Source organism: Elephas maximus, chromosome 17 (assembly GCF_024166365.1).
Source record: "Elephas maximus indicus isolate mEleMax1 chromosome 17, mEleMax1 primary haplotype, whole genome shotgun sequence".
NCBI classification, from domain to species: Eukaryota; Metazoa; Chordata; class Mammalia; order Proboscidea; family Elephantidae; genus Elephas; species Elephas maximus.
The window spans coordinates 6,203,033-6,215,122 of record NC_064835.1 but is presented as its reverse complement, the minus strand read 5'-3'; the positions used below and the strand labels follow the sequence as shown (position 1 = coordinate 6,215,122).

Here is a 12,090-nt window from a genome sequence, read left to right as displayed (position 1 = left end):
ATATAAAAGACAGACTAGATGTGCTGTCTCACAGGCTGCCAATTATGTTACTAACAGCTATCACATGCTCTATGAGGGGTTAATGGGAGAATTCTGCTACATATAACAAATATACAGAACAGGGCAGGAGATTTAAAATGAACACCCAGAGTTACAGGCTTTAAGTAAACTAAACAGTATGGCTCAAATAGTTAAACTGAGGAATAAACTGGCCAGCTGTGTGGGAGAAATTCTATGGCATTAATAGCTGTATTCGGTTACTATGAACCTCTTTCTTAAGCACAAAGTGTTTTCGTATCTATTCCTGCATTAGTGTTTACAACATTCCTGACAGCCAAGTAAAGGCCAAGATTATCTTGCCAAATTTTAGTTGGAAATGGTATGCCAAGTCAAGGTCAGACTGTTAGTAAAGTTTGTAACAGTCTTCAGCATGTTGTCATAGGCAGTAAGTGAACACTGATTTGAGATCATGCCCGCAGTCGTCATTATCAACAGAGAATCCTTTCTCACAGATCCTGGACTGAATCAAATCGATCTTCATTAGTTACCTAACGTTGTACAGTTATGTACTGTGTACCAACCACTGAGCTCAGAACTGTGATTAGTGCTTCATTTAGTTTAAAAACCACCCTTTAAGTTAGGCACCATTATCAACCTCACTTTACAGATAAGAAAACTGAGGTTTAAAGATGTTAACTTGCTGAAGTTGTTGAGTTAGTATGTCATGGAACCTGAACTTGAACCCAGACTTGACTCAAGAGCCTTTTTCCTAGCTACGACACATTCCTACCTTCCAAACCACCAAAGTTGGTACACGAGCTAAAACCTGTGCCATTCCAGGAAGCAGGGCGAACGCTCGTCAGAAAAGTTAGCTGGCCTGTTGTCCATCAACTCACACTTAACAGATTTGTGAATCTGAGCCTTAATTTACTCATTTGGAAAAGGTTAGAGAGTGAAACCCGTGAGAGCCAGAACTCGACAGGACTGCCTTGTTTTTCCGGGTCTCGCAAGTTTTCCGGGTGCGGTGTTACCACTTTTCTACTGATTATAGTGAGAAATATTTGCATTTTCCCAATCTGACAGGTTTCCACCTTAAACAGGTTCTGGCTTTCTCAGGTTTTACTGTACTTATGAGATTAATCCAGTCTCATGATTTCTGTACCTATAAACTACATTAGGATCATACTCCTACGTCCACAGAATGACTATAATTGAACAGAAACATACATTTAGATAACCAGAGTTCCAGTCCCGTGGTCTTAACGAAAGACAAGTCACACGTGGGCCTTTCCCAATTCTGATTTCTTGTCTTAAGGGGGCATTTGTTAGCATGAAGTGCACAAAGAAGAGAGTGAGATTGTTCTAAAGACAGGTGATTCCAATGGGCCCTCTGGTTTGAGGGCTCACCTTGGGCTGTGGTGAGCCCTCAACCAAAGGACTCTAAACTTAGGAGTTAAGATAAACTGAAACCTTTCTTAGCTACAGACTGACCATTAGATCTAGGGCAGCTAGCTACTTATGCTCTGAAAACCTAGCACAGTGACTGCCTTGCATGTAACTATTCAATACACCTTAGTTATTACTTACAGAATACCTGTCAAGATAGCTCACTTCAATTTCTTGAATGCAGTGAAAAGCAGCCTATTCCAGCACTCTCTACTAGTTCAGTAACTACAACTAACAAGTTCAAAGCTGCTGCTTTGAATCTATCTCGTTATTCTATTCTTGACCTGTAAAGCAAAACAGAACAAGTTCACTTTGTTTAACGTAAGAAACTTAATCCATTCCTAACTGCATTATGAGGGTTTAAACATTAGCCATACCACTTAAAACATGAGAAGTCATCCTTCTCCAACGATTCATCTACTGAAGAATTGATGGTACCAAAAAAAAAAAAAAAAAACTTGCATTTCAATAGAACTAGCTTTATTTATTTATTTATTTATTTTAAACAAAAGAAATGGTCTAAAAGCAAATGCAGGTATGTACCCAGAGATGGACATGACCTGGTACTTACAAAGAGGCTGTTGTGTTATAAATTGTAACAGCATAGACAGAGAAAAATAGTATTCAAGGTGCTGTCTGTGTGAGCCATCTAGAGGTATGAGATAACTGAAAGAAGGTGCTTTGCCAAGCAATCAGGGTGAACAAAAAAGACCATCGGAAGTTGCTTCCAGAGAGCTCGGTGCCGGCAGCATGAGAACTGGCATCAACTCACAGTCTTCTCATTTTCTCCATTTTCTATAATTTTCCTCTTCTTTTCATCTGTTTTTTTCTTGAAGATGTTATTTCGGTAAAACTGAAGTTCTCTAATGCTTTCACTAATGTCATCAAGTGCCCTAAAAGCAAACATACCATGTTGAATGAAACACTCAAAACACAGAGGTGACAAATCATTTTACAAAACACAACTTCTTATAAATAACTTCAGAACAATGGGTGCTACTGTAAATGCCACAATTTGGCATCATCAAGAAATGAGACATTTCAGTAAAGCAAATTTCTTTAAGTGTTTTTTAAAAAACTTTTATTGATAAGGAAAAAAAAAAAACTTTCTAAATCATAGCAGACTAAAGTTTCCTAAACTGTTCCATAAGATGGTGATGTGTCCCACAGGGGGTGAAAAAATGATTCTAGGGTCAAGTAAGTTAGGAAAAAACTAAATTAAACATTCTTTTTCTTTGAAGTTCTTTGCAAAGTGTCTAGTATACTAATGTGCACAGTAGATTCCCAAGAGGAGGCTATACTACATGCACACAGTATTTCTAAAACTTAATTGACCATCCCATATTTTTTTTTTAATTGACCACATTTGTGGAATACTTACTAACAGCTCATGGAACACAGTTTGGGAAATACTGAGCAATACTTGATATCCCTGAACAAAATAACTGACATACTTGAACACAATTCATGTCTCAGTCTTAATAAACATCCCAACCATGAATGAGGATCTACCTCCTCTCTCGTGGTGATTTCTGCTATAATCAGTGGCAGCCTGCCTCCATCTAACAGCCTTTCTTCCCCTCCAACATGCTGTTTCTCATCTGTTGTAGTCTGAGAAATCAGGTAACCAAGATTATGAACAGTGTGCAAGTAAACCAATAAGCTCTGAATGACGGGCCAAGGGCCTCTTCTGAAGAATTGCACAAACTTCAGTGCAAGAGTTTTATGACAGTTATTTCTGTAGCTAAGGCAATAAGTTTCCTTCCTAGGTCCTGGATACATGGTAGAGCGATGAAGCTGTTGAAATTACAGCTTCCGGCTAAATAAATGTACATAGCCTCTTCACACAGTATGAAATTCAAGAGAGATCTGAGAACCCAAAGTACTTTCATAACCCATTATATAGCAAAACCTGACTGGTTGTGATGTGAGGCTATTCGTAGTCATCAGTTATTCCATTTGGTGTGACTACCCATATAGGGTCGCTATGAGTCGGAATCGACTCGACGGCACTGGGTTTGGTTTTGGCTTTTTTTTACCCATATATTTCACTGCAGATATCAGTGTATTGTATTATAGGGTACTCCCTCAGACCTTACCAGGGTGTTACAAAATGTCTACCAAAATAATGTAGGTGTACTATTACCTTTCTAAAATCTGAAACAATTCTGAATTCTAAAACACATCAAGCCCAACTGCTTCAGATAAGGTATTTTACACTTGCATTATTGTGTTATAGTCCATATAAGATCAATAAAAAAAAAAAAAAAAAGTCCATTAGAATGCAAGACTCTTTAGAGTTACAGTAGGGACTTGGTCTTTTTCTGCTCGCCTACAACCATGCCTGGTACACAGTAGGCACTCAGTAAAGGATGAACCAAATGCTTCCTTTAGAAGGACCCTCCCTTCATTCATGTTCCCCCTGAAGGACTACAAAATCAAAAAGAAAAGTGAAAGCATTAGCACAGGACACATGCTATAAAAGATCTTTAAACCCCCGAGTATTTGTAACTAATGCTGCAGTGCAAGAAAGCAAGCTACCTAAAACTTTTAAAACTGTAATAAAGACTACAGGATCCATACATATTTCAGAATGGAACAGTGGAATCCTCATCAGCATTCCTGATAATTTCAGCAAAAGAAAGCTTTCTTTATGCTATTCGGCCTTTATTTTTTCACCAAGGGAAAGGGGTGGACAACCATTCAGAAATCTGGGGATTATGTATGCATCAGATTGCCAAGTGCTTGACAGGACCCAAACGTACCTGTGTGAAGCAGCCTTCTTTGGTGCAAATTCATATTCTTCTGGATACCAGCGTCTATATACAGCAGAAATGGAACTCTCAAAGGAAACCATCTCAAATACACTGAAAAATTATCTCCTTCAAGTAATTTATCAATACTGAAAAACGTATTTGGGTGTGACCATCAAGGTGCCTCTTCACCTAGGGCTGTCTTCCACCCTTTCTCCTCATTCTACACATTCCCTTTGAGCAAGCTCATCTAACCACCATCAATGTATAGAATCAAATCTGTAACTCCAGCCCAACCCCCTCCCAAGTTTCTCTCATGGATACTCAACTGCCTGCTGGACAACTCCACCTAAAAATCCATCAGATACTCCTAATTCAAAACCACACTCACCATCTTAAACGCCCCTCTCCCCCATCCACCAAATATATTCTCTTTCCTTATGTTCCCCTTTATCACTGAACAGTAACATCATTCACCCAAGCGGCCCAAACTAGAAACTCCGCTACACTTTACATTTCTTCCTCTTCCTCACTCCCCCACCCCCACCCCGCCATCAAGCACTGGATGTCCTGCCAATTCGCCCTCTTTGATATTTCACCTCCATACCCTTCTCTGCCGCCCAACCGCCATTCCCCTAACTCATTCCTATCACTCCAAGATGAAATAGTCTCCCTTCTTACCTTCCTATCTCTTTTCTTCCTATCTTCTAATATATTCTCTACCCTGAGATCAGAATGATCCAATCGTAACACTCATTCCTCACTTAAAATTTTTCAAAGGAATCTTATCTCATATAAAACTTAAGAGCATAAGGCCCTTCAAAATTTGATCTCACCTCCCACCTTTTCCAACCTCATGCTTCGCACTCCAGCATTAATGAACTGCTTATATGTCCTTGAACTTGTTTCGTTCTTATCTTCCTGCTGCCTCACACCTTCACAGCCCTCCCCATTCCCTTTAACTGGAATGTTCTCCCCTCCCTTAAAAGCCTGAAAAACTTCCACTCATGTTTTAATCTCAACTTAAAAGCTAATTCCTATATAAAGCTTTCCCCAACTTGCCAGCACAGCTGGGTGTACTTCCCCTTGTGCCCTCAGTATTACTGTAGGCACACGGCCATTATAGACATCATTCAGTTTATTTTGGGGGTATGGTATGTTCTTTACACATTTGCCAACCCACTTGGCTATAAGCTACTTACGGGCTTTTTATCTATGGGTGCCCAGCACACAAGCCCATGCCTGGTACAGAATGGGAGCTCAGTATAATTTTCTGGATTAATGAAATTTACATGGAAGATTTTTGGCATTGTTTCACCCAATTCTCACCAGTCCAGGATAAATTAAAGTCCTGTCCAAGTATAGCAGGAGAAGGAAGATATATGTCCCCACTTCACACTCTCAGCTCTACTCAATTATTTTCCACAAATTCTCAATTAAAACATGCTAAATGAGGCAATTTAATGGATCCTGTGTATAGCCCTTACCTGCACAGTTCTTTAACAGTGCTCACATCAATTATTCTATAATGAAGATGTTTCATGAACTGAGGCATGTATTTGTCAAGAAACTTCTTATCTGCATGAACTGAATTTCCTAGAAAGACACGAAGCATACCGCATCTGTGTATTTCTAGTAGTATACAACAGGATATAAGAATTCATATTTGAAATGGAGATGATTTTTTTTTTTATTTAAACAATTCCTAAAAGCATCTCGAAAATTTTTAAATCAGTTTGAGAACATCTGATTAGGTCCCCAATGCAGATTTCTGAGTATTTAGTCAGTCTAGTTCACAATAAATTTGTAAAGGGCCTCTCTGTGGACAAAATGCTAAGTCTGTATCTTCCACGTGCTTAAATAATGAACACACTGATTTGTTACTTTTTATCATAACAGATGCACAAATTATCTCCCAGTGTCAGGAAATACACACTGCTGATACTAAAAATTTAACTGAATCACAGAAGTAGACAGACCTTTATTATATACCAATTTTTTAACAAATCATATCCATATTCACATTTCTGTACAGTTATTCATATTAAAAACACTAAATTTTAAATTAGAACTTTAAAATAGACAGCAGCCACATTATCTGGGGGGGAATCAATACAATATATGCTCTAGCACTTAATGCCAAAACATTTTTTACAAATGTTTAAGGGGCGTATTACCACATCAATTTACATATACAAATGCAAGTACAACTCCAAGGAACATTAATTTCCCGCAGTCCTTTCAAAATCCTATTAGAACTGGCCTGGTCTCTTTAAAAAGTGAATGCCACCACAGGCAAAGAAAGATAGGTAGACAGTTTTAGGTTAATAGACTAAGTAGACATAATAACCAAATGAAATACATGAACCTTGACTAAATCCTGGTTCAAAAACAAAAGGGATCTTGGGGAACTTGATATCCATGAATTATTTTTAAAATCTTAAATGTGGTAATGATGCTGTACTTCTGTTAAGGGAATGTCCTTATTCTCAGGAGATACTTGATGACATAGGTAGGAATCAAGTATCAAGATGTCTGCAATTTACTTTCAAATGTTCAACAAAAAAACAGGTTAAGTAAAACAAACACAGAACAAGGTTAACAATTACCAAACCCAACTTTTCTGTACATGTGACATTTTTCTATAGTAAAAATATGAGGGAAATTTTCATTGAGTGTTGTCTGTGTTTCCGAGATCTCGTTAGGTGTCAGAGCATTTTTCCAGTATTCACATTATAAGCTAAACACAAAAACTTGAACAAAAAAGGAAGATGTATTACCCAAATTGGGTAAGGAGAAGACATAGGTGACCTTGGCTGGTCTTTCTGGAACCGTAGTCTCTTGAACCACTACGATAGAAGACTGTCTACAAGGTATACATAGGACTGGATTTTACCTGCAAGTGGACAGAGCCCCGGAGGAGTCTGCTGTCGTACAAAGGACAGAAATTCATACTCTGCCTGCTGCAATGTAATTGTACTCTCCTTCACTGCCTTGGTAAGACCAGACTGCAAGAGAGAATCCCCAGCCCCCCACCAGAAACACATGAAGTCAGTTTTCAAAGGCATCCAGAAATGAAACTTCACTTCTAAAATGGGCAAATATAACCACCGATGGGCCATTTTTAGAGCTCAAGTTCAAACTGAAACTGCCATCTTTACACCAATTTTTTCTTAAAGAATCCAAGCCAAATCAGCTGTTCCTGATTGTTAATAGCATTTCCACACAGTCAAAAAAGATGGTGCTCAAAGTCCAAGGATATAACCTCTGGGAAGAAACAACTATTAACAGGAGAGCAGCATTCCCCCTTCTCTGAAAGGTTGATGTCTAACCTTATCCAAAAGACTGACTTGAGCAATACTTGAGAATCCACAATGCGTTCGCGACAGACTGAATGTAGGAGAGAAAAAAAGAGGACATTCAGGAGAAGATGGTCTCGAGAGGTCCCAAAGATGAAAAGTAAAGCAGCAAGCAGTTTCCCAGGCTTGCCAAGCAATCTTCCTCTAACCCTTTTTTAAATACCATCCAACGATGGTATAGGATTCAGATGTGGGAGCAACAAGCTTGTTTATGATCCCCAAAGCAGCAATCCTGTTATTTGGTAATGTTACCTTCCCATGATGCTCCTTACACCAATCTGACATGCTGTCCAGCAATTCATCTGGCTGCTTTATAATCAGGTTAGGACCCTGTGGATGGGAAAGGTCATTAGTCGTTGGGAACCAACAGGAATAACCTTACTATCTGACATAAAGTTTAAGCTGCTTTCAGGATTAAATACACTGGCCACAGAAATTAAGAGGTCAGGGAGCTTTGTTAACTCTAAGGGGTCCTCATTCCTTTCAGCACTATTTATGAGCACATACCAACTACAACAAACACACACCTGAAAACCTAAATACCTATTCAGAGAGGACATAGATCTATATCATGCCAAGGGACAACAAACTCCGGCCCTAGCCTGCAGCTGTTTTCTATAGCCAGCAAGTTAAGGATGGTTTTTACACTTTTAAAGGGTTGTAAAAGAAAGAAAGAAGAATATGTAACAGAAAGGTGTGTGGTGCTCAAAACCTGAAATAAATACTATCTGAATTACAGAAAACAGTTTGTTAGTTCTCATGGAGTCAATTCCACCTCAAAATTAGGAATACACTCTGAAAAGTGTCTCCTTTGCATTGTCAAGTGTAAAAAAAGAAAACTGTCGACCAGTGTAAATGTTATAATTTACATTTATTTAGAAGAAAAAGAATACATGTATACAAACAAAATACCAAGAAAACACATAAACTTTGGTGAATAGGAGGGGGCTGGAAGAAAAACTAATAACTCACTATACATATATTTTTGATAAAGTTATACTTCTTAATTTTAACATTTTTACAATAAATATACCAAAAAAATTTAAAGAGGTATTTAATAATATCCGGGGACAAAAAAAGTGGACTTCAAATTCTCAGTTCCATTTAAGTCAAAACATTCAACTGAGAGTAACTAGGATAGAGTCTCAGCAGTAACAGGGCCCTAACCTGTGGCATTAGAGCAAGTCACCTTGAGCTTAGTTTCTTCTTCTGTAAAAAAAATTTTTTTTTTTATGATGGGGATGATAATAACAAACTGCCCCCTCCTTTACTCAGGCATGTTAACAGAATAAAAGAAAATAATTATAGATATGAAAGTTCTTTGAACTCTCTGGCACAAAAGTACTCTATAAACCCAAGGTTATCATTACTACTAAAGTGGTAAAAATGGCTTGCAATCATTGAAAGGAATGATAAGAATTCAACTAAAATATGCCTGACACCCTATAAAAGAAAGCAGTTTTAGTCAAAGAAGAAAACTGGTGATGGTCAAGACAATCTCAGTGGGTAAGCCAAAGATCTGCTCTGATAACATCTTTAAAAAAAAAAAATCTAATCGACAGTGACAAAAAAAGCAAACTACTATAAAACTTAAGCTTATATAGCTTATTCTAGATCCTAGTTGGCAAACTAAACTAGGGATGTTTGTTCTTTTACTAGTATAAAACATTTTCCTGAGACTTATACAAAGATAAAACATGCTTTCCACAGAACTGACACCTAAGTGCCAATAACCTCTAATTTTTTTTTTTTTTTTTAACATCCCTTATCCTCACCTTTGTCTATTTACAAATGTTGCACTCATCTGCAGCTGTGTGAATACATACCCAAATTTCCTCCAAGGTACATATCAACTAACTGGTCCATTAAACTGTCAGTATTTCACATTATATCAACAGTCTAAGGGAAAAACTCTTCTTCGGCCAAGGGTAAGTAGAGCTGGTAAAATAAAAACACTTCTCTTCACTATTCGTCTCCAGCAAATTCCAAGTGACAGTAAAAACAACCAAACCTAAAACTCAAAGCTTTATTTATATAAAGTTGAAAAAAAAAAAAAAAAGCTAGCTGTTATTAATGAGAAATACAAAGTCTCATGATTTGTCTTCAGCTGATGTGGTGCTCCAAGAATAGCTGGTAATTCACCTATAAATGCCTCCCCCCCCCCACCTACCCAAGAAAATAACGGAAGTCCTAACTGTACATTTATTAGCTTTATGCAGTGTCAGTAACAAATCAATCCTACCCTCTGGAAACTTTTTTTTTTTTTTTTTAAAGAACACTCTCTTCTCCATATGCATCCCCACTTTGCTCCTATTCTGCAACTTCTTGATGACTCTAAATACTGCTGACAATATGAAACAGTTATTCAAGGTCAGGGATTTCACCCCTTACCAATCACATGGTGTCAGTACTTATTAAGGGCTCAGAAGCGGCTGAAACGCAACAGGTGTGTTTTGTTTTGCTTAATATTTCACTTAAAAGCATGTAAAAACCTTAATCATGCCCAAGATGTCCACAAGAACACATTTTATAAAAGTGCATGAACAGAAATCTTTATATAGATCTAAAAGGATCACAATTCTAGTTGAAAAGGCCGGAATAAGGTTATGATAGTAAGATGCAAACTTTGACAAGAGTCGCCAAACCTGATGGGACAATACGGCTTAGCAGTTAGGAGCACTTTACTTGGACTGCCTGGATTCAACTACTGACTCCCCCAATGACTAGCCAAGTGGCCTTGCACAAATTACCCAATGTCTGTGCCAAAACGAATCATCTCTAAAACACGCATTATAACACTACCAGCTTTATATCTGATGCGAGGACTAAGAATGAAAGCACGCAAAATGCTTAAAACTGAGCCTGGTAAGCACTCAGTGAATGACAGTATTAATATGTCTGTAAGCTTTTGGTATGGTTTATTTTAAAGCTAATTGGCCTGTTATATGGATTACTTTGGTTCTAGTACCAAACCTACCATGACCTAGCACCTTACTTTGGACCCTAATCTAAATGGACCTCAATTTTCTTATTTTTTTAAATGGAGACTTGGGGGTGGGGGGTGGTCTTTAGAATTTCAACTATAAACAGTTATGACTGCATTATATGGCATCACCTACTTCAGCCAAAATGTTGAGATCAGAGTCAGTTATCAGACAGGCCATCTCAATAATCTGGTCCTTCTCAATGTCCAATCCTGTCATCTGCAATAAAAATAAATATTAAACATAAAACCATCTTGCTGGCTTATTTCACCCAAGTTTATTTAATAGGAATTCCCTCAAGCATATTCAGTTAATATCCCTAACCGGGATAGAAGAGACAACAATTGTCACTTGGGCAAGTCCAGCAGACAGGTAATGAAGGTCTTTATTTATTCAACAAACATTTACCAAGGGCTTACTATGTATGTTAAGCACCCAGTTCCAAAGTAAAAGAGGGTCCCTGTGCTGGCCACACTCAATTTTGGAAGCTAGATAACTACTATCACTACACCCTGGCAAAGTTTAAAAGTTTTCATATTAGTTACACCACTTGCCCTGCACTACAGTCTGATGCAAAAAGAGCTGTTATTATTTTCATTTGATAAACAAGAAAATGGGGGGGGGGGGGAGCCCTTGTCATGAATAATGTTAAACACAATGGAAGTGGAACCAGAACTGGGTTCTAGACCTAACTCAGACACTCACTAATATCATGACCTTGAATGACTCGCACCCTTTCTCTGGGTCTCAGTTTCCTATTTATGAACTCCGGGATAAGGCTGAGTCATCTTTAGAGTCCGGTTTAGCTCTAACAACCTACAGTCCTTTATGGCTCGGGGAGAGGGGTCGGTAGAGGCACTGTTCCCACCCCCACCTCCGACATTAAGTCCAGGAGGACCAGCGCATTACGGAGACCCACATTTGACTACCATATGGATGACTCCTCCCTTTTGAAAAGAAACCCCAGAGTCGACCATGGCCCCCGACACCCGCATGTCCCCTGCCCCCGTACTTGCCCCGCGACCCCCCAGCCGGCCGCGCTTACCTGTCGCACCTGAGCCCAGACCCCCGCCGCGCTCCCCGACAGGCTGGGCTACTCGGTCCCACGCGCCAAGCCTCACTCACCTCTCCACTACCCCGGCCGACCTCACTCACCTCCAGATCCACCCAGACCATCCGCTGAGCCATGCTCTCCCCTGCCGCCATGGCTGCGCCACCGTCGCCGACACCCCGCACCCAGGACTGCCTGCGACTCCCACCCACACTCCGCCACAGCCCGGAGCCCAGGAAGCCGCCGAACATCAGCCGGCACGAGCCACCCGGCCCCAGCCTATCAGCCGGCGCTGGCGCAGGCGCGATAGTCGCTAAACGTCGCAAACCCGCAGGGAGGCGCAGAAGCAAAAACCACAGGTCCCAGCATCCAATGCGCCGGCTCGCCCTGAGCAGCCCAGCTTAGCTGCCGAACGGGATGATGGGACTTAGAGTCCTGCCTAGAGTTGAGCCCGGATTCCCCACCCCGCCACGTGTTTTTCGGATGTTACTGAACGC

General features: G+C 39.7%; 1 protein-coding gene across 1 annotated transcript; it reads right to left on the bottom strand.

Annotated features, from left to right (window-relative positions):
• Nucleotides 1-1,909: 1,909 nt before the first annotated feature.
• On the bottom strand, nt 1,910-11,883 carry REXO2 (RNA exonuclease 2). The gene is made up of 7 exons (XM_049856675.1): nt 11,698-11,883; nt 10,678-10,761; nt 7,811-7,888; nt 7,096-7,207; nt 5,687-5,795; nt 4,212-4,265; nt 1,910-2,339 (listed from the first exon to the last, which is right to left on the bottom strand). The coding sequence occupies exons 1-7, from the start codon at nt 11,842-11,844 to the stop codon at nt 2,210-2,212; spliced, it is 714 nt and encodes a 237-aa protein (XP_049712632.1). The 5' UTR covers nt 11,845-11,883; the 3' UTR covers nt 1,910-2,209.
• Between the last annotated feature and the right edge of the window lie 207 nt (nt 11,884-12,090).

Excerpts from the sequence above, each read along its gene's own strand:
- REXO2 (XM_049856675.1), bottom strand. The coding sequence starts at position 11,844 with ATGTTCGGCGGCTTCCTGGGCTCCGGGCTGTGGCGGAGTGTGGGTGGG. Across the intron at positions 10,762-11,697 it reads TGGTCTGGGTGGATCTGGAG|ATGACAGGATTGGACATTGA; the intron begins GTGAGTGAGGTC and ends TTTTTATTGCAG. Across the intron at positions 2,340-4,211 it reads AAGAAGGCTGCTTCACACAG|GGCACTTGATGACATTAGTG; the intron begins GTACGTTTGGGT and ends GTTTGCTTTTAG.